Source organism: Plectropomus leopardus, chromosome 13 (genome assembly GCF_026936395.1).
Source record: "Plectropomus leopardus strain MGB_pleo_1.0 chromosome 13, ASM2693639v1, whole genome shotgun sequence".
Lineage (NCBI taxonomy): Eukaryota > Metazoa > Chordata > Actinopteri > Perciformes > Serranidae > Plectropomus > Plectropomus leopardus.
Window position 1 is genome coordinate 3,345,001 of NC_142188.1, and position 23,599 is coordinate 3,368,599.

At 40.0% G+C, this 23,599-nt stretch overlaps 1 protein-coding gene across 3 annotated transcripts in view; it reads left to right on the forward strand.

Moving 5' to 3' along the window:
- The window catches only part of atrnl1a (attractin like 1a), a 293,068-nt gene that overhangs the window by 162,221 nt on the left and 107,248 nt on the right, over positions 1 to 23,599 (forward strand). For all 3 annotated transcript variants that reach the window (XM_088086416.1, XM_088086417.1, XM_088086419.1), the window contains one exon: positions 10,094 to 10,172. In XM_088086416.1, coding sequence (XP_087942542.1) covers positions 10,094 to 10,172 — 79 coding nt within the window. The remainder of the gene's footprint in view (positions 1 to 10,093; positions 10,173 to 23,599) is intronic.

Sequence of the window (23,599 nt, forward strand, 5' to 3'; positions counted from 1 at the left end):
AAGTCCCAGAAATACTCTTAAATGAAAAAAAAGTTAAGGTAAAAATGTCTAGGGAAAAAAAGGAAACAAGATAGGGAAAATGTATATTTCTAATTATCATAATTACATATTTAAAATAATGTTACAGAATTTATTTTTATTATTATTATTATGTTAAGTATTTTTTCGTACTAATTTCTCGCCAATTTTTGTCATTTCTTCTTCCATCACTCATTTGGTTCTCTCCATGATTTTTAAGAAATCAAGCCAATTTATCAGGTTTCAAAGGGTTAAATATTAACCCTGTGGGAGCCGTAGTACCGTTTTATGGTAAAACGATGAAAAAGTTTACACTGACTTTGACCTTTACTTAAAACTGTCTTATATTCGCCCTAAACTACCTGAGAACCTGTTATTTGTTCTTCCTGTGAGAATGAATTTTTACTGCATCGCAGCAAAAGTTTTTCAGTCCTCATCTTCTTGACCGGTGTGTTCAGAAGCAAAGTTAAAGAATTCAGACATACTTTCAGCATTGAAGCCACAGACAAAACACTGTGCATTTAAGGAGGGTCTGAAAAAGGGATGTTCGTGACGCACGCCTGTATGTTTGATCACCACACATGAACTTCTTCCTGTATCTCTTTGCCAGCCTGACGAGCTGTTTACTGCGACAAAACTCTGAAAAAGACAGATGCTTTCTGTGAAATCATGTCTATATTCTTGAAGGAATAAAGTTTCCTCAACCGAATTATATCTGAGAGATATGAAGCATAAGGAAAGCTGGTCAGTGCAGATGAAATGGCAAAGGGAAGATAAAAGTTTCAGTGCTGCTAAATCAAATGAAAAATAAATAGCAGCATCTTATTGGCGCCATCATTATTTTATATGATGAGTAATTGACGGGAGGCCAGGGGCCAGTCGCAGCAGCCTCATGCATGATTTGGGGACTTTGGGACATCTCTTGAATTTTCGGACATTTCTAGGATTTTATTAGGGCATTTATTTAATTGTAGGAAGTTTCTAGGATTTTAAGGCGTTTCAAGGATTTTAGGATGTTTATAGGAATTTTGGACATTTCTGGAACTTAAAGATGTTTCTAGGATTGTTTTGTCTGGATTTTAAAACATAATTGTAGATTTTAAGATGTTTCACGGAATTTAGGACATTTCTAGGTTTTAGGATGTTTTCAGGATTTTAGGATGTTTCTCTGATTTTAGGCTGTTTATAGGATTTACCTTCCATATACTAATATTAAATTATAATTAATATATTTCATTGATTTTAGGACATGCCCAGGATTTTTGACATTTCTAGGATTTTAGGACGTGTCTAGGACTTTAGATTGTGTGTAGAATTTTACAGCAATTTTTCAGATTTTAGGCCATTTTTAGGATATGAGCATATTGGATATGAGCATGCTGTTTTATGCACTTTGGCAGTTCCCATTGTTAATCACTTTATTTTTATTGTGAATTAGAAAATGGGGACCAGGTTTGGCCTGTGGGGTTTAGTTTGAGTATCCCTGTTTAAGTGTTTCATTGTACAATGGCATAATTTTTAAATGCCATATAAGCTCAGAGGAAAGCCTGGTATATATTTGACGTTAAATGTGTAGGTTTTGTGTAGGAAAATTAGGCCCAACTGCTCAAAGTTTTTACTTCCCGTGTCTCCGTGATCAGCCGTGAAATCTCCCTCCACAAAGATTTAGAAAAGTTTAAAACTCTCCTCTCCTCCTCTCCCCCACTCCTCCTCATGTATTCTATCTCATCTCTAAATGAACGGGAGAAAAAAGGAAAATGGCCATAATTAAACTGCATTTATGTCTCCGCTCTCCACAGTCTCAAATGCTAATTGGTGACACTGCAGTTCAGCTTTGTCCAATTACTCCCAGCTCTCGCTCGCTTGATTAGCAATCAGTTTCTCTCTCGCTCTTTCCTCTCTCTCTTTCCCAAAACAGCAGAGAAGCTACTCAGCACTAAGTGGCCCATGAGACTCCCCAAACTCGCCCACTTCATTCAAAATGACCATCTCTATCAGCGCTCTCCTCCGACAGGATTCTCTGCGGAGATCTTAGCCTTTTTGTTCAAATATATTTCATTTGTCTGCTCTTTTTTTCACATTTTCGAGTAGCTGTATTTGTCTGAACATACTGTATTTGAAATTGGCACTGAGACACAGAGGAGATGGAGCGATGTGGATTGTGTAAATTATAACATCCACAGCTCCTGTATGCAGGAAGCTTTCAACCCGTTTTGTTCTTTAAGAGCAGCATCTGTTTCTTGGGTGCATTTAAGGTCTTGAGCACTGTGTGTGAGTGCTTGTTTGCTGTTTGTTTGGGGTGCCGGGGGCTTTTACAGACTTTTATGTTGTATCTTGATGTCGACTGTAACTAAACTTCTTGGTTATGGTTGCAAAAAAAATCATGAATGTTGCTGAGAAACACCTGAGCTGGCACAAGTGTCTGATAATAAGACAGGTGGGTTTACTTTGGGTAGTCCCTGCAGGATTTTGCAGACTGCTTTTGTGATTGTTGTGACCTGAAATGCCTGATTTCACAGCAGCTTTTTCAAAAAAGTGATGCATGTTGTCATACTTTTAGGCATCTTTCTGCAACAAAATTGTGGTAGTAAATGAAAATAGCTAAAATGGTTTCTGCTGTGCTAGAGAGGTCCAAAGGTATGCGTGTTTGAGACCAGTCTGTGGGCTGCTGATGTCATGTGTTGCTTGGTGGACAACGATCTTACGGGGAGGAAGAAGGAAAAGTCAGATGCTTTCTAAGTGTTTGGGAAATGTTGCAGTGTTTTGGGAAATGTTGCAGTGTTTTGGGAAATGCCATTTTTTCTGAAACATTGTTTTGTTTTGGGACACGTTGTAGTGTTTTCTGAAATGTTGTGGTGTTTTGCCCCCAGCGGACCGTTGCATTATTGCTCTGAGAGCACTGTAACTGAATGAAACTCTATCAGTATTTTTCATTAGCTCTTTTTTGTAGGCTGGACAGAAAGAGGATGATATTCAGAGAGACTTAAGTTAGAAAATCAGCCCAAATTTAAAAAGCGAGGGGGACACACAGCTCTCTGTCCTTCTGCTGTGTTAGTAAGCTTTACAGGTTTGCGTGTTCAAGACCAGTTTTTGGGCGGCCTGTGTCGTCATCATGTGTTGCTCTGTGGACAGTGATGCTTTGACTGACAACGCTTGTTTAGTTTTGGGAAAGGTTGTGTTTTTTTCTGAAATGTTGTGGTGTTTTGACCCTGAGGACCATTGCATTATTGCTTTGAGAGCACTGTAACTGGAGGAATCTCTATCGGCATTTTTTATTAACTTTTTCAACTGGTGGCTCTACAGAAAGAGGGGATTATTCAGAGAGACTTTAGCTAGAAAATCAACCACAAATGATGAATGTGAGGGGGACATGGTCCACCTAGTGGGAATAACTGTAGATCCTGAATGACAATAGCAGTCGCTTTATTCACCCGTTAGACTGACGTTTTATAGCCTGTAGTGATATGAAAATTTCACAGATGCTCACGCTGACAAAGGAAATGAAACATGTTGAATGTGGTAAACACAGCTCGCAGAGCGTAACGTGTCTGAACTTCAATTATTCACTTAGATTTCCGCTAACGAAATCCTTCTGCTGTGTTAGTGAGGTTTACAGGTCTGCATGTTTGACACAAGTTTGTTGGCTGCCGATGTTGTCTTCATGTGTTGCTCTGAGGACAGCGATGCTACAGCGGAAAAAAGACGGACACTTTGACTGACGGTGTTTTTTTTTGTAGTTGTAGAAATGTTGTAGTATTTTCTGGAAAGCTGTAGTGTTTTGGGAAATGTTATGTTGTATTCTGAAATATTTTGTTTTGTGCAATGTAGCATTTTCTGAAAAAAAAATCATTTGGGGAAATATTGTTGTGTTTTTCTGAAATGTTGTAGTGTTTTGGGAAATGGTATTTTTTCCTGAAACAATGTTTTGTTTTTGGAAATGTAGTATTTTCACTCGCAGGATCGTTGCATTATTGCTTGAAAGTGCTTTAAGTGTGGGAAACTATCAGCAGTTTTTATTAACTATTTCAGCTGGTGGCTGGACAGAAAGAGGACGATCTTCAGAGAGACTAAAGTTAGAAAATCAGCCTGAATTAATTAAAGCGAGGGTGACATGTGACATGTCCCACCTGTTTCTCACAGATGTTCACGCTGACAAAGGAAATGAAAAGTGTTACATGTTGTAAACACAGCTTGCAGAGCGTAACGTGTCAGAACTACAATAACGTCTTCACATTTTCAGTAACGAAATTCATAATAAGGTTTGCGTGTTTGTGGGCTGCGTTCGTTGCTATCGTGTCGCTCTGTGGACTGCGATGCTACAGGGGAAAAAGTTGGACGCTTTGAATAATGATGTGAAATTGATTCGGGGCTTGAAAATCTGAATAGTCCATTTTTAGGCAGCAGCCCTGCGGGGCGGGATCGCAACGAGTTTATTTGAACGTTTAGATATGTAAAGTGGCCATCTGCTACACAGACGAACTTCAGCTCACTTAAATCACATCCTTATTTGCTGAAGTGAAAGATAGAATAAATAAAAAAGGAGTTAAAGGACGGTTTGAATGTTGAACAGGCACAGAACCTGCAGCTCTCAGGATCTCCCGTCGGCCCGTCTCTGCGCTCAGAGCTGATTTGCTGCCTGTGCAGATGGAAAGCTGTTTCCGATTGTGAGCTATCTGTGGCTCATGTTCAACGAATAGCTTATTGATTTCTGGCTCTGCCCGCAGGGGTTCAGATGTTTCATTGTGTTCTGCTGCGTGTGTGTGTGTGTGTGTGCGTGTGTGTGTGTGTGTGTGTGTGTGTGTCTGCTCTGGATTTTTGTCGTCGCTTGTTGAAACCACACACTCTCACACGGACTCGTTCTTACCCACGATCCCTTGCTGTTTAATCAGTTCGATTGCTATTACCTGTGGCTTAAACCTAAACCTATCAAGAGGCTCAGAGGAGTGTTAACAAACCCACAGGACACTCCCCTCCTCCCCTCCTCCCCTCCTCCCCTCCTCTCCCTTCTCTCCCCCTTCATCCTTCTCCCTAATGCTTTGGTAATAGCGACAATTAGCCACTGCGCTCCATTGGTTAGATGGCTAAGCTCGGGCCCCGTGGCCCATTAATGGCGGGCCGAGGTAATACAGTCTGAATGGGGAATCTTTTGCCTGATTGGATTTGAATCCCAGCCAGAGGAGGGTTTTTAGAAGCTACGTCTGGAGGATGGAAAATCATTGCAGGGGAGTTACCGAGTGTATTTGTCTTTGCTTTCGATTTTTCGTGGGAATATTCAGTGTGGTGTGGTCCTGGCACATCTGGCGAGCCCATGGAGACGAGATGGTGTCATAGCACAAGAAAATGAAAGTACTTTGAGGATACTATTTTATAATAATAATAAACTTTGATCCAAGATGAACAAGTGTAAAGAGATAGAGATCTGCACAGCAGGAAGCTCCCATTACAATTCTACAATTCTACAATTTCATTTAGCAGACGCTTTTATCCAAAGCGACGTACAACACAAGCAAGAATTTAGACTTAAATTTAGACTTAGAATTTAGACTCCTTTAATTTCATTAAAGGATTGTATAAGTGTACAAGTGACGTGATTGTACAAGTGACGTTTCGAGCCAGTATGCTCTTCCTAGGAAGAGAAGGAAGAGCATACTGGCTCGAAACGTCACTTGTTTTGCAGAATAAAATCCTTTAATGGGAGCTTCCTGGTGTGCGGATCTCTATTTCTTTCCACTACAAAAAACAGACACTGCAAAGTGCTTTCTAACAATCGATTTATTTGTCACATGAAATCATACAATTTGCAGCTACATCGAAATGCAGTCCCACTTCTGTAACTTGGTCTCTGCAGTTTCGTCCCTTTGTGCACTGATCTTAATACATTTTAGGCTGCTGTTAGTAATTATCCAGCTGTCCAGATGAGCTGCAGTGTGTGTGTTCAAGGCATCCTGGATGGTTCTGGAAATCCTTGTGGAATCACTTAATAGTAGTTTTGGGTACAGTTTATTCTGTTGTTTCACAAATGACATTCACCACAGACTCATCGGCAAATCTCCAGACAGAAATGTTGGCATTGAAACGTTTCTGCAAACCACAGATAAGTTACATTTGTATGTAATTATGTAGTGGATACCTTTAAATTTTAGGGTTTAACAAGGCCGTGGTTAATCCTCTGAAACCTTAGCAAAAGAGTTTCTTTCAAAAAAATTGGAATTTGAGCAATGAAAGGGGAAAAAAGACTGAAAAATTTGCAAAAAATTATTTAAAAAAAACCCCACAAGAAAATTTGTAAAAAAATAAAATAAACCCATGAAAAAGAAAATAAAAACAAACAAACAAATAGGGAAATGACCTTGCAAAGTCATTAGTATTATAATAAAAAGGTATGGAAATAATTGCAATTGTAATAAATGTAATTATAATAATAATTTTACATATAGGTTTTCCCTAGTTTTTTTTCTTTTTTCCCCCACTACAGTTTGTCCTAGCTTTTTAAAAATAATTTGCTAAATGTACTAATTTCTTGCAATTTTTGGCACTTTTCTTACTAAGTAATTCATTGCCTTTTTTCCTGTGCTTTAAAAATAAATTGGATATACAGAGTAGAATCATAACTGCAAAGTACACATATTTACCTTTTCACAGCGTTTTCAAATGCAAACTTTTCGTATCATTATGAAGCAATCATCAGTTGGAGTCTTGAGAGCGGATGGTTTTCCTCCAGCAGCATTAATAAGCATCTTGTCCTCATCAGCCGAGGGGGATTTCCTGTCTGTGGTGCGTCTGAGTGCAGCTGGGAGGTCGAGTGTGGACGGCAGAGGCCGTGACTGCAGCCTCTTCAGCAGGCTGGGTCTGAAAATGTCACGCTCATTACAGCACTAATACCCTTTACAATGCTGTCACCCTCACAGAGAGACGCAGGCGGACACATAACACACACACACACACACACACACACACACACACACACACAGATGAAGAGGCGGATTGTTTGGGAGCTGCTGTCCTCAGCAGTTTCTCAGGGACTTCCTGTTGTTAAGTCTTTGGGTGCGCTTGTTTTGAGTTCTTGTCAGAAGTTCGGCTTGAGAGAGGAGCTTTGTGTTTGGCCAGATAACTTTGCCCTCCAGACACTGAACTCTTGGGCCGACTGTGTGTATGTGTGTGTACATGTTCTTTGTGAGAGAGCATCATGTCGCTCGTTGACCTCTTGCTGCCCTTTGCCTCCGTCCTAAAATCCCCAGCTGCCTGTGGTCACGGCTGCTCTGTATCTCGCCACAAATTCCCATAGAATTTCTTTTCTCTTCCTCCTCGGTCGATTTTTCTCTCCGGAAACTGGAGCTGGAGAATAAGTATAAAGATAACGCATTGTGCTTTTTCTGGTTTTTAGTTTGTGTTGTTTTTTTCTTTTTGCACATAAAAAGACAACTACAAGGAGTTCTGTAAACATAAAATATGTTTTATTTGACACTTTAAAACCTGAGCAAGTTGGCTTGATTTCTTTAGACAAACATGGGAGGAAGGTAATGAGCAACAAAAGGAGAAATGACCCAAAAATGAAAAACTGAAATATACCCAAAAATAGTTCAAAATAGTTCAAAAAAAGAAGAAAAAAAACTATATGTATGTATATATATATATATATGTTATGATTATTCGTAATTGTATTTAAATAGTTTTATGTATTTATTATAAATATTATTTATTACCACGCTGCCTGTAGCTTTTTCCCCATGTTCTTGAAAGAAATCGCACCATTTTGCTCATGGTTCAAAGGTTCAAAGGATAAAATACCGGTGAAAAGCGGCTGAAATCAGCACAAAAAAAGTGATACAAGTCCAGCTGTCAAAGAGTTAAAATATAGTGGTGTGCATACTGTATACTGGACTCTGAGCTGACTTATAGAACATGGAGAAATTGCCCAATAATTGCACAATGGGTTAGAAATGTACAGAAACTTATTTTCAAAGGGACAAGGGATGTGTGAAAACATGTTATTAACGTTCGTGTTTTTCTTGCGTTTCCTTTGATCATTATTATTTCTTCTGTTCTGTTTGCTGTCTGTTGACAGTGGCCTCCTGTGTCAGTTGTAACACCTTATTATTGGACTTTTTCTGCACCCACAGCATGTTATTAAATGTACAATTTCCACCCAAAAGAGGTCTGAAGCAGCGGCTTCTAACCTTTTTGACTTGGGCCCTATTAAAATGTTGAACGTGTCGAGAAGTAGAGAGCAATAATTATTTTCCCCTCTCAGATTGTTCTAGTTGAGTAATTGTTTCAGTTGAATAATTTGTAGGAGGACAGAGGGAGTAAAAAACTGTTTTACATGAAAACAGAAGTCCAAAAAATTAAAGATCAGTTTGTGAAACAGAAATATGTTTTTGCTTTTCTCTCATATCATGACCCTGTAGATTTAACAAATTTACACACGAGGCTTTTGACACATACAGCTGAATGTGTGTGTGTGCGTGTGTGTGTGTGTGTGTGTGTGTGTGTGTGTGTGTGTGTGTGTGTGTGTGTGTGTGTGTGTATGTGTGTGTGTTTGTGTTTGTGTGTGTGTTTTTGTGTGTTTTAGTATCCCACAGTCAGGCAGCTCTGTCCCTGCACGTCTTTGGAGCAGTGTGTACTGTATTCACAGTTAAGGACCTCCCATGAGTCAAACAAGACAACAGCAGGTGTCAGGACGAGTTTCTCTGGTGATTTGTTGGCAACTTGTGGACGTCTCAGTCTGGTCAGATTTGGACTCTTTCTCGCTGCACATCGTCCACTGGGGCTGAAAGTACAGGAGAAACATGTTGCTGTCTTATCAGTTTAAGGGCACAGCTCGGCTCAAATTCACAGTCTGGATATATTTTGTTGGGACTTGCAGAGTGTTCGAGATATTGCTGCAGCGATGCTGTGCAAAACGTTTTCATCCCATCTCGTCACATGGTGCCGCTCTGTCAGCGACTTTCTGCGTCTACTTATGATGTTTTAGGTATCCTGTGTCAGCTGTTAACGCTCCACGATGCCGTTACTGTGATGTCGTCAAAGGCACATGGTGGGATGACGCAACACTGCCCTTATGTTTACACGAAAGCGTGGACCGTCATGATGTTTAGGATCAGGCAACAAAGTTGCAGACAGTTCGGTTTAGGCAAAAGAAGCACATGGTAGGTGAAGAAAAAACACAAACATGGCAGTTGTTTGTGGGAAACATCCACCTCACCCACTCACCCACCCGCCTTCCTTATGTTACATTGTTACCGGCAGCGTTATTACCTGACGCTGTCCTTCAGTGTTTCACGCACATGCGTCCGTTGTATCTGGACGCACCCGGTGCTATTCGGCCGTCCGCCATATATGTATAATAACAACACCACTGGTTCTGTCTGATTTGACGCTGTCCTAAAACACTGAGAGTGGACGTATTTGATGAGTTTGGACACACATCTGTAACTGCTAACTGTGGCGTTTACTGTGACACCGAAATAAGTTCCCTCCTGACACTGTTTTGCGAGAGCATTGCTGCTCTGCCCAAGATGACTGTGATTGGTTTAAAGAAATACAAACAAGCCGGAACATTTTTACGATTGTTGCAAAATGATAACATGCTCTCAGACCTTTCTGTAGTGCTGACACAGTGCTGTGGAGATAGGTCTGACTACAATTTTCTATCATATTAAATCTGTATCCTTTATTATGTTTTATATGTTGTTGCTCGGTGAAGTGCTTTGAATTGCTCTACACACATAAAGCTGCCTTAGCTTACAGGAATATATTTCCTCTAGATCCAACAAAGAGATCCTTGTCTTCTCAAGCACATCACTTTACACCAATTTTACCTGCATTCTCTCTTTTGGGGCTAAAAAAACATCAGAAAAATATATCAATGTATTAAATAAATGTTGATAAAAGTATTCATCTCACATTAGTAGCAGATATAAAAAAAATGAAATGACTGTCAGGTGTGTGCACCAGCTCGTCCTGCTTGACAGGACTGTATTTTGCAGACTTGTTTTTATGCAACACTGGGATTTATTGATTTTTTTGATTGATTGATTTACTGACTAAGTGCGTGTCTCTCCCCTCTGTCCAGCTGTTTCCTGTCTCTGCTGCTGGTGGCTGCTGTGGTTTGGAAAGTCAAACAGACCTGCTGGGCGTCGAGACGCAGAGAGGTAGGACACAGATTTATCTCGTATGGCTGTCTGAAGCAATACTACATGAGAAGGTGTGCTTTAAATCATTTGAGCATGACTGTGATGTGGTTAGGACCACATAGCACCTAACGCCCCCCCAACAAAAAAGAAACAGCTTTTTTTTGTCTAATCAAAATGTATTCATGTGTGGGGCATTTAGCTCTGAACACTAAAGTGTTTTTGAGAGTGTGATACTGTTTCCATGGAAATACAGTACATGGAGTCTGACTAATAATTAGAAAACAGTCAGTTACACCAGTGATGTGATGAAACTTGGTTTCCTTCTCCAGCAGGTAGGTTGAACCTGCACGTTTTGTAGTCCCTGTTGAGTCCGCTGACCAAGTTGAGCTTCTGCTTTTTAGAGATGGTGGGGTTTCCCAAACTAAATAAATACAACAGATGTAAACACAGAAAAGCTCAGTTTACTCAGTCTTGTTACGGCGAAAATATCTGTAGAATTTTTTTTCCATATACAGATTTAATTACATCTGCAAACTTTACCCGTATTTTTAAGCTAGTAGCTCAAGATGGAGGTTTCATCATTTCCAAAATTCATGTTGTTATCTAACGAAATATTCTGCTTCAATCCGTATTTAATGCTGTTGACGTTTTCACTGCGGTCCCAATCACTTAGCCTGTATTTCCCATCATGCCTAGTGCTGGACTGAGTTGGCTTTCAGTTTTTGTCAGTTTAAAACGTATCTGTTCGAAACAAGGTGGTTAATGCTGGTTTTTGTCATCTTTGTGTTATAGTTTACACCATTAGTGAGTTGGCTGTTACCTTTAATAATCTGAGCTGTAATTCACTGATGCTGTGGAGATTTTTTTGACATGATGTAATCCAAACATTATGATACTGGCCTGAAATGCTCCTTTTCACCCAACTGATGAACATTTCTCCAATTCTGGGAATTTTGCAAACTTGCTTTAGTTGTGGAGTCATTTTTTCAGTGATGAGGAAGGTGTACTCATGCAGATTTGAGCACATATTGAATGTCATGTTGACCAATCAGATTGCTTGGTCAGATCTACTTGTTGCATAATGAATGTTTATTATGTCTTTTCCTGTTTATGCATGCGTACGTTTGTTTACGGCACATGTGGAGTGATGTCAGGCTGCATCACTCTGCTGCGCGTGAGCTGTTATCTGCAGCTGCCACATCCAAGACTACAATACACACTGACGCAGCCCCCCACCACCTACAGTAATGAAGGGAGGGTTAATGTCACCAGTCCTGAAGGAAAAAAAAAAGATCTCTCCGCTTAACGAGTGTCGCCGTGACGATAAACAAGGCCATCCCCCTTAATTAGTGCTCCTCATGAACCAATTAACTCAGACGAAGTGATGCTAAACGAAGTGGAATGGAGTGATATATCACTTAAAGTCTCAACAGATGCCGCATCATTTCATATTTACTCCTGACCCCTCACACACACACACACACACACACACACACACACACAGACTTGTTTTGGATCTATTCTCCTCTCAGCAATAACCCGCAGTCGCTTCCTCACTTGTTTAATGTTTTTATGCATTTCTTTTTTTCCCAGTGTTTTGTGTTTGAGTCATCAGGGAGGAATCAGTGTTTTGCTTATGAGCAGCGATGATAATAGTCTGTTTTTATTGGTGTAATCCACACACGCTCCACGGGGAACTATTGTGCTTAAACACACTTGTAGGTTTGTGGTCCCCCTCCCGCCACTGCTGCCGTTCTGCCATTATGCAGAAAACGCTGCTGCTTTCATGTGCAAATTAAGTTTCAGTATTTAAATGTTGGCGACATGTTATATTACTTTTATGGTCTTTCAGAAAGAATCAGCTTCAATTAGGAGGCTTAGTAATCTTCTTAAGTGGTGTAAATTTGTCTGTGCTCAGAGAGAAAAGTCTGTTTTTTTGTTGTTTTTTGTCTGCCTGTATACAGAATCAGGGATGGTGCTTTTGCACAGAGATGGTGCTATAGGGCTGCTATGTGCCATCTTTGCATTATTACACAAAAATCAGTGTTGACCTTTAGTGTCACATACAACATAGGTGTTCAGTGATAGCTAAACTATAACAATGGCATAATATGTCAGTAAAAATAGTTTACCACACCTGTTATTTGGCGGCTGATCTCGTCCTCTGCTTGGGGGACAAAGTGCTCCTGAATCTCATTGTATTCCCAATTTGCGGACATTTTAGCTGCTTCTCTTCTTTTTCGAGTTGGTTGCTACCTGCTTGTAGCTGTTTTTTCTCCCACTGTGGGTCCCACACATAATATGTCGTCAAAATGTGACCCCCATCTTGCCCATAATCCCGTCCTACCAGCTTTGCTTTTTATACAGACACCATTTCGGTGCTATTAGTACCTCCCTTGGGGGCTTATGGTGAGACACCACTGTACCCCTACTCCACAATCATACCTTATATACAGAACGGCGAGGTGGAATAATGATGTGATATTCCAACTCGTTCTCATTGCTCATCACATATTGCTGTTTTGTAGACTTTTACGTCTACATATAATGTGCTGACACAGGTATCCTCCTGTGTCTGCTGGTGATGTCCCCCAATGCCACAACCAACATCAAGACATCAACAAGAGTCCATGGTGGAATTAGGCAACAAATGCAAGTGGTTAGGTTTGCTAAAAAAATACAAAAAATGGTTTGGCTTTACATTCACACAGGAAGCAGATAGTAGGCTCCCAGGTGAAAGTCTGGGGTTTGTTGGACCAGCCATCCTATGCCCGATATTGATCCTCCGGCTCCTTAGATTGCGTCGTTACCGACAGCATTTCAAACTGATGCCATTCAGTGGCATATCCTATGGCCTTGACAGATTTTGTCCGGCCACGATATGAATCGACACCGTCTCTCCCATCATGCTGCCACGCCAGGCGCCGTCCCGCCGACCAGCCGACCAGCAACGTATTAAAACGCATTTTCATCCCTTCTGGTAAAATAAACAGTCATTCCAAATCTTTTGTCCCTTCGGCAGTTAGACTTTTAAATTCCTTGTAGGTGTAATACACCTGTATATGGTATTCTTTATTTTTCACTGTTATTACTGTGTATTATATCATCTACTGGCACTTTATTCTTATCTCAGTTTCTTGGCTCCTGGTGCACTCGCCTGGTTGTACACTGTGACTGCTGCTACGTGTGTTTGTGTTCGTGTATTTGTAGTCTTAACGTGCACCTCTTATCTACTTGCCCCTAGTGGGATTGATAAAGTCGTTTAAACTGAACTGAATTGATTTGAGTTGAATTGAATTGAACTGAAGTGTCGTATTGTAACACAGTGAAAGGTAATGTCTGCTCTCTCTGCATCAAAAATGTTTTCATTCAGTGTTTGTGCACGCAGGTTGTGCATGTTTTGGGCGACATGTTCACATCTCAGTGATTGATACCTGTTCTGTGATGTGTGTTTAGCCACCTGTGACCCGGCGAGCACACTGTTTGTTTAGCCTTGTTTTCCCAGTGTGAGGAGCAGTGCAGCGGCTCCTGGTAGGCCGGCCCACTCTCGGCTACATTATTTATGAGAGCCAGTCTCATATCACAGCAGAACCGCAATGCTGCATTTACTGCACTGTTGGTTATTTACCCACAATCCCTGCTGTTCCTCTCTGTCTCTCACTCTGTCAGTCTCTCCCTCTGTCTTTTTTTCTCACCATCTCTCCCTTAAGATAACAGAAACTCTAATAAAAGCAGACCTCTGCCTTTGAGGGAGAAATCATCTCTGTAGGCGATTAAACTTCACTTTCCTCCCGTCGTCATCTGCGTTTAATGTTACTTTTTTCATCACATAATTAATTCATCTTGAATGGCACAAAGGAAGCCGATGGACTGCCCTCCAAGTGTGATCTCTCACTTTAGGGCAGCTCGAGCGGAGGCCGACTGCAGAAGAAAGAGAAAACATTTCACAGATTTTACTTAGTAATGGTGCTCAGCCAACCTTAGAGGGAGACTGTGACATTTCACAGATGTACTTAGTTCTTTTTCTTCACCACTCAGTTGTTACATTAGCGGGAAATCTTCCTGGGTTTGTCCTTAAGCTACCTTAAAAATGTCATCGCTGAAACCGGCGGCTGTAAGCAAGTGAGCCACAATGCAAACTATGTTAGTGAGCCGAGTGACACCAGAGAAGCACTTTCTCTGTAACAGGGACACTTCCTGTTGCAGGCAAACGCAGACAAATGTTCAAAATATCCGATTTTTTAGTTGAACAAGATCTGATCTGTCTTCTTTTGATCTTTATCAGTGGCGTATCTTCCTGGAGGCAACACATGCTGCCGCCAAAGAGAGATTTCTTTTAACTTAAAAAAATAATAATAATAAATCAGACTCCAGGAAGTTCAAGTGGAGAGCATTAGCGTGAGAGAAAATAAAAAGAAAACAGCCATCTGGGGCCCAGCGTTTAAATTTTTTTTTTTTTTTTAAAAATTGCGCATACCGTACTTTTTAAAATGTTGGCTGATTGTTTAAAATTGTCTCAACAATATCTTAAAATGTGCTCTGCAAAACATTTGGTTGTCAGTATGATTAAAGGGATACTTTGCCGATTTCTGTAATTCTGCATTGTGTAAAAATGAAAAGCTAAAATTTCATCCAGGAGGCAGCAGAGAAAATAGAATAAAAAGAAAGAAAAAAGAAGACAAAATGTGAAACAGTGAAATTAACAGTTAAATGAGGCAGCACTGATTAAATCTAAACGAAAAATAACCGAATTCGTGTTAAGTCACCCACCAGTCGTAGCATTTATTGGTTCAGTGTGGCGCAGTGCATTCTGGTAGTTGTAGGTTTTCTACCTGGTGAGCAAAAGCCAATGTCACAGTCCTTTTTCTGTTTTTCTCTGGTAATGTGGCACCAATTTCTAAAGTATTTGTGTCTTTCTACTGCATAGGCGGAATAGTTTTATGAGAGAACCATCTTTATTTTGGTGAAAAACTAATTTAAAGAGACACTTCACCCCCAAATAAGAAGTACATAATATTTAGACCATCCTTATTAGAAAAACAGCGGCGTCCTCCTGCGTTCGTGAAAGCACTTAGTGCTTTCTGACCACAGACGGTGATATCTAACTCAAACAGACCTTAACCGCAGTGGTTGCAGATAAAAACTCTTTTGAAGACCGTGAAAACAGCTGTGTTTATTTTTTTGAAGGGCAGCGACGCTTTTATTTCAAAATTGTTTCTGTTGCCTGTAGAAGATAAAGCAGCTGAAGCTTAACGTTTACTCAGACCTCTGTTTGCCGCTGTAGCACATTTATGATGGAAGATTCGGAGTGAAAAAGAGTCAGAGACACATGCAGAGATCAAGATTATTTTATTTTCTGTCTTCATTGCCTCTCTATAACAGAACTTGTCACCGAGCGGTCGCAGTGAGCTCTGCAGCCTCACTTAGCCTGCACCGCTGAGCGAGAAATTAACAATGCTAATCAATGGAGCTGAATGCTGTGTTTTTACGATCTCCTTGTGTTGATGTATTTAGTGGCGGCCTGATTATTATGGAGATAAACTGCAGTTGTCAGGAGCCTCAGGGGCTCCGGGGAAGAGATGGTCAATACAGTCAGATTTATTATAGTATATAGATATTGTTATTGTAATATACAGGAGCTGTTTATTACTGATCAGCTTGTGTGTTTTCACAAAGGGATGGGGCTCTTTCTGTTGCTCCTGATGCTGCACCGTGTCATTTTACTGCTATCATGGAAAGATTTCCCACATAAACGTCTTTGCAGATTTCTGTAACATATTACATGCATTAAATTTTCGGTAAAGCACTGCGTTAGCTTTTTTTCAGCAAAAATGAAAAGAAAAGGTAAACAATTTGCCAACTTTGGCATTTTATTCCACTGATAGCACCTTTTCCAGGTCATTTCTTATACTTTTTTAATTTTCTTTTCTTTATATTAAGCTAATTTTTAGGTATTTATGTACTTTTTTGTTCTAATTTTCTTTTTTCTTTTTTTTTTGCTCTTTTTTTTCATTTGCTTTCATTGCTCATTGCCTTCCTTTTAAGGTTTCAGAAGAAATAAAGCCAATTTGCTGTATTTATGTGTGTGTGTGTGTGTGTGTGTGTGCGCGTGCATGCTTGTGTGTGTGTGATTACATTTGAGACACAATGTAAAAGCATCAAAGGGTTAAAAGTCTCTTAATATAACGCTTCTGTCACCTTCAGTCAGATCTGCAGCTTAATGCTGATCCACCTGTTCAACACTTGAAACACTCAAATATTCAAGTGTCAATATCTGTTCTGTCAGGTTGTATTATTAGAAAAATAGAGTAGCTTTTTCATAGTTTTCCTGCAGTGTGAAGTATCATCTGTTGGCTGCTCTCGCTCGACGGCGCTCTCCAGAGAGCTGGTCTAGTGGGGAGCCGCAGCAGAAGGTGAAAATGGGATCTCTTCACTGTTAATTATGGATCACAACCAGCCACAAGACTACAGAGAAAACTGGGTATTAATAGAAGCACAGCTTTATGTTAATTGCTTTTTCTCATACTTCTTTTTATAACAACAATCATTTTTGGATATGAGATCAAACAATCAAAAGCTACTTTGAAATTCTAATGCTGATGCGCAGAGACAGGCTGCGCAAGATGTCTCTGCTTTTCTGTAACAGGGTTGCCCCTCTGAAGACTCTGTGTGTGTGTGTGTGTGTGTGTGTGTGTGTGTGTGTGTGTGTGTGTGTGTGTGTGTTGAAATCCACCACAGCTGATATTGTCCCTCGACCAGATAAATTAGTCAAAAGAGAAATGATGAGGTGGAAAGAGACAGCCAGGATGACAAGATTCCCTTATATATATATATACATATATATATATGTGTGTGTGTGTGTGTGTGAGGGAATACTGGCCATGTTTTGGTTCTTGTTTTGCCCTCAAAAGTGCGTATTTTAGGCCAAAACATGATCTTTTCCTAACTAAAACCATTATTTCTATTCCTGAACCTGAGCACGAGCGCTGTGGAAACAAAGGTTTAATATATTGGCAACATAATAATGTGCAAATATAAAATATCTGTGGTTTGCAGAAATCTACAATGCCAACATAATTTCTGGCGAATTATCTGCAGAATCACTGAACTGAAAAAACAAAATATGACCAATATTTGATTATAAACCATGTGAATCTGTGATCAACATCTTTTCTCTTTCGCTGCCTCACTGATGATAAACAGTAAAACTTCTCTCTTCTCGTCCATCTGTCTCGCTGTGAAACTTTCTCTCAGATTGTTTGTCTGCTTGCTGGAGCCTTTTTTAAATTCTCATCACAGACAGATGTTGCCACAGTTTCTCGTCGATAAGTTGCCCTAAAGACTTTCTGCACAGCCAACTTGAGCCTCGGCCTCCCAAAGACTCAGACGGGCGTCACTCTGAGCAGATTACACGACTCGTACGAGGCCTGCTGTCAGCTGACGGCATCTCCTGACCTCCGCTGTCCTCGCCGCCGCTCCACCAACTCCCCCTCTCACATTCATTTTCTTAAATTAGATGTTTGCGCTCCTCTTGCATGAGGCAATTAACATATTGTGTCATTTCTCCCCTGCACTCATTACAGAATTACACTCTGAGATACTCCACTCTAAATTACAGGAGGGTGAGAATTCGCAGCATAATGAAGAGAGCTTGATTAAAATTTAAGTTTTAAGGCTGTTTGGTTTGTTTAGGACTTGTCAGCGCTGCACTGCATCCAGTAAGATGGCTGGTGGAGCTAATTATGCTGCTGTAAATGGTTTCCCGAGGTCTCTTACAGTCTAATTTCAACTGCTGCGTGATGAGTAAAGGTCCTCAAGTTAATTTTAATGAAAGATTATGTCAAAATTACAGAGTTATTGAACCAAAAGCCATTTATTAAAACAGTAAATGGGCGAAATTGGACAAAGAAACCAAAAACAGCAAACATAATTGTGAATAAAGAAGCTTACAATGTGATTTCACTGCTTCAGTAGGTTTCTATTTTCAAAATAAAAGCTTTCCTTTCCTGTAACTGTTACTGTTAGGTGATGTTGCGCTCTGATTGCTCAGTCTTTGGCTACCACACAATCCAATCTGCAGTCGGAGAGATTAGCACGTCTGGACCAGCGGATGCCAAAGCACTTGTGTAGTCTGTGTGTTTCGGTGTCCATGCTGTGCGGGACACATGTGTGTCTGTGTGTCCCTTGTTTAGCTGGCATTAATCGAGGTGACAGATTAGTAGAGGAGCTTTAATGTGGCCAAGCATGGCTGGGTGTCTGCGGACGGCTGCTGTGTAAACAAATCAAAGGGACGAGACAGAGACACACACACACACACCCACACCCACACACCCACAGAAACACACACATTCACACGCACATGCTGCAACAAGCCAGCGTGGTGCTTCTGCTTTACCTCATTGAAACTTTATCGTATTGGCTTGATTTCTTTCAGAAACATGGGAAGAAAAGACCTAAAAAGTACAAGAAAACTACCTGAAAAATAGCAACAAAAGTTGGAAAGTCATAAACAAAAGCAAACAATGACATTACCTGAAAAAATTCCCTTAAAATATACAATTGTGATGACTACCAATTATTAATTGTTACATTTTGAACATTTTTCCATAGCTTTTTTATAGGATTTTCTAAATCTACTAATTTCTTGCCATTTTCAGCTTGACATTTCTTACCAAGTTGCTCACTTTTCCCCCGTGTTTCCAAATAGATAGATAGATAGATTGCTTTGGGTCCAAAGGTTTAAATACTTCGGAAAGGGGTCTGCACGCAGCACCAGAAAAATGATGTCGATCCAGGTTTCAAAGGGTTAACCTCCGAGCACAGAGACTAGTCCTCTCTGCAGACACATTAACATCACACTTTATTCAGTCTTCATCACAAGTGAAGCCACTCAATCAGCTCTCTGGAAAACAGAATTAGATCCTGACATTTTCAGTATTGAGATGTCGGAGAAACGTTCGACCTTTGAGATTATTTTTACAAACAGTTCACTGGTTTTCATGCACAGAATAACAATGGATATTGTGTGCAGTCTGTGGCCTTTTTTGACTCACAGTGAAAATGAAAGTACGCCTAATATGATGAGTCAAGTGGAGTTATGTGGAGATAACACTGAAAAGGTTGACACGTGTGCTGGGTGGATGTTGCGTGCTCTCTCAGTGCGAGTTTTCTCTGACACGTTATCATCCTAAGTTGCCACGTGTTGGCATTTTGTCAGGTGACTTTTACGTCTACATATTACACTAAAAGTATTCTGTTGACATTTTGGGATGCTGCAATTAATGTCAGAGTGTCAATTAAAGCACATGTTCTGTTTAGCAACAAAAGCGCATGGTTAGGTTTAGGAAAAAGGAATCTGATTCAAAAGATGATCTGCTCAACGTTTGAAGTCAAGTCAAATTAATTTATGAAGCCCATTATCACAAAACACAGTTTGCCTCAGAGAGCTTTACAGCATACGACATCCGTCTGTCCTTAGACCGTCACATCGACTGAGGAAAAACTCTCCCTCTTCCAGGACGGACGAACGTGCAATAGATGTCGTAAATAACAATTAAATTACAATAATGACAAAAGAGAAAGAGAGAGGGAGAGAGGAGTTATGTGAGGCAGTAACAGCTCTTGTAGCTCCTCCTGCATCATGAGGGATCCAGTTCCTGCTGACAAGCACATAGACGTAGCATCACGTGACCTAGAAGTGTTTCCACTGCAGTTTTGTGAAATTTGGCTTTTTTGAATCACCTGAAATACCACCTCATGCCAGCGTGAAACCCTTTTTGTGATTTGTGGTTTGTGATTGTGGTGTAGTGGTTAGCACTGGCGCCTCGCAGCAAGAGGGTCCCAGGTCCAAAAAACACTAAATAACACAAACGCTAAAACCATTTTGTTTCCAAAAAACTGAGATGAATAACCATGATAAATAACTGTGATCAAATTAAAATGATCAAGAAAGTAATCAGGGTGATATTTCAGCAACACACAAAACTGCAGCAGCAGAATTAGAAAAGCTGGAAAAGGTTTGGATTCAGTTTTATCTCTTAAACTTTCTGTGTTGCATAGAAAGTGTTTTTTTTTCAGACATCACATGGAGTTAATGTATACAGTGACAGTGATGAAAACTGTCTCAGTGGAGTTTTCAGGTTGTGTTTCTCGGCTCGTCGAGAATAAGAAATGTGAAAACAGGAGATGCGCTCCATGTTAATGACGCTCGGCTGCTATCAGCGCGGCCCAGGTGACCGCTGTCACCATCACAGATCCAGATAAGCTTGAAGGTGCTCGGAGAGGAACTCAGCGGCACCACACTGCCACCAGCGAACTTCAAAAGCACCGAAATGAGAGAGGCAGGAGGGGGGCAGGCTGTGGAGAGAGGGTGGGGGGGGTTTGTGAGGGACACAGCAAGGACATCTCCCCGCAGCCATATGGTGGTTGAGATGGTTTTATACGGTTGTGTTTGTCTGTCTGTTCCGTTTAGGATTTTTACCGGGAAGCGCCGTAGGCCAGCCGCCTGTAATAATATATATCTCCCTCCCTCCCCTCCGTGTTCTCTCCCCTCCACCGTCTCTCTGCCTCTCTGTCTCTTTGTTTCTGCTGCTATCCCACAAATCTGCCCTGCGGTTGTCACTGTGACGGATGGCTGATGTTGACTCAAGGTGGGATTTGGTGGTCGAGCTTTTATTAATAACTTTACTCCTGAAGCAGCAGTTTGACTCCTGGACCTTCACTCTGCTGTCCTCCTGATGTGTCTGTATGTCCAAGTGGACGGACAACTGATATGAAAATCTTTTTTTTTGTATTAGTCTTTATTAATGTGTTTGAACCTGGATTAACATCAGTTTTGTTGTGACAGCTTTTACAAGCATTTCAATCCACAGTACCTGAGAAACGTGGATTTTTATTCATTTTTTATAAACATGGGACAAAGGTAATGAGCAACTTGGCAAGAAATGTGGAAATATTTATAAATAGATTATAAATATTTTCCAACAAAAAGGGAAAAATATCCACAAAATGTATATATATAATATATATATTTATAATCCATGTAATTATATATCTTAAATGATGTTACAGATTTTTTGAATAGTTTCTAAAGGTCATTTTCTTGTCTCTTTTTGTTTGTTTTCTACTTTTCTTTTTGAATTTATTTTTAGGTTACTGTCTTGTAACTTTTTACTCATTTATTGCTAATTTTGGGGTAATTTCTTGTTGAATTGCTCATTGCCTTTTTCCCATGTTTTTGAAAGAAATCAAGCCATTTTGCTCAGGTTTTAAATTGTCAAGACTACAATTCTTCTGTAACATAATTTTAAATATCTAATTTTGATAATTATAAATCTAATTTTTCTCTATTTAATTTTTCCTTCTTTTCCCCGTACATTTATGCTAAATTAATTAAAATTTAGTAAAAGTACAAGACAAGTAACTGGAAATTAGAACACAAAAACACTGAAAACACTTTAAACAAAAATACACAATCTTACCAAAGTTTATGCCATATGCATGACCACAGACAAAATTATCAAACAAAGGAAGGATGAAAAGTGCGTAAAATGGGTTAACTAAGTGGTTGAGTTGCCGAAACAGAGCAGACCTGAACCTGTCTACACGTCTTGCTGCGGTTCATCTCTTAGCTTTGCGTATGAAATTCATCTTATAATTGTACTATCATAGCTGACATTGTGATCTGCATGTAGAAAATCTTGCACGGATCAAAGCTAAACCAGCGAATAATGTTTTGAATTTAAATGGTGCAGATGCTGTCGGTGCAGCGCGGCCCTGAATCTTTAAGCTCCATCCCTTCACACGGGGCCGGTGTGGGTGTGCGAGTTCTGGGATGTGTTGCTAAACATATCTTTGTACTAACATAATCCTTGTCCTATCATAAGCCAGTGGACAATGATGATCCTAATCCTGCTCTAAGAAGCTTTTCATAAACTGAAGGCGCACACACACACACACACACACACACACACACACACACACACACACACACACACACACTGCGGTGCTGCTGCAGAACTTTGATTATAAACTACACGAGAGCTATGAAATACACCTTCTTAAATTGTGGATCTGGATTTTAAAACGATTGTATTGAAGGTGTGTCCCCACATTAAAAAAATGTGTGCAAGCTTTTAAAAAATATATATTATGTAACTTTTCCACATAAAAATGTCTGAAAACGACCAGACCTGTGTTATATATTTTGTTAAGATGTGTGCTTACTTTATCCATAACGTTTTCAGCAATGTTCAAACCTAAAAGATTTGTGATTTCAATCTAGGACATGGCCCTCAGTGGCAGCTCAGTGGGTTGTCATATTGTCAAATTTATAGTCTTTTAACGCCGTTCCAGCTGCGATCTGCTTTAGTCCAGACCTGTGTATCTTACATGCTGAGAGATTTGGGCAGTGTCAGCAATATCTGTGGTGACACTTGTTTGGAAGTATCTGTGTAACTGCAGGATGAGTCATTTAAGAAAATGGGTATTTTGCACAAAGAGAAAATGTCTTTTGCTTGATCTGAATTTAGTGAAAATATTTTGACATTTATTTGGCATCCTGGAAAATGCATTTTTCATTCCATTGGGCTTTTAGCCCTGTCTTTGGCACACATTCTCTCTTTGCTTCTTCTACTTAGTCACCTTGAATTTGTTGAATGGAGCACAAACTGTAAAGTCTAAATGTTAATGTTTTTCCCTTCACAACAGAGTCAAGCACAGGCGCAGAGTTACAAAAAAGACAGCAAGAAACAAAAATTAAAAAGCAGTGATACTCAAGTTATGACCCGTAGCCCAGATGTGGCCCCAGATAGGGTGTCGGGTGGCCCCCCAACACCTTTTATTCTAATTTCTAATTCACAGACAAAATAAGCGGTTAACACTGGGAATTGTTTTTGTACTTTTAGTATCCATAAGGTCAGAGTGCAAAAAACAGCATCAAAATAGCCAATAGAGTCCCCCCCGAGGTCCTAGCTAAGCCCCTGATGTCCTAAATCCTAGAAAGGTATAAAGTCCTAGAAATGACCTAAAATTCTAGAAACGTCCTCATTTCTAGAAATGTCTAAAATCTGAGAAACGTCTTAAAATCCTGGAAATGTCACAAATTTCTATCAATGTCCTAAAATCCTAAAAAAGGTCCCAAAGTCCTCAAAATGTCAAAATCCTAGACACTTCTTGGGCTGCTGCCATTGGCCCCTGGCCTCCTGTCATTTTGCAAAAACGGCCCCCCAAGCAAAACAAGTTGAGTATCCTCGATATAGAAGTATCCTTCACCATTGTGAAATATTTTTTCATGATATGGAAATATTCCTCACTTTTAATGCAGAGCACAAGTTAACATAACATCTAAACTCATTAAAGAAAACACACTCCCTGCAAAGTGTAAGTTATGCTGTCACTTCAGCTTAAAACTTTTATACAAACATTCAGTGTAACAAAGGGAACAT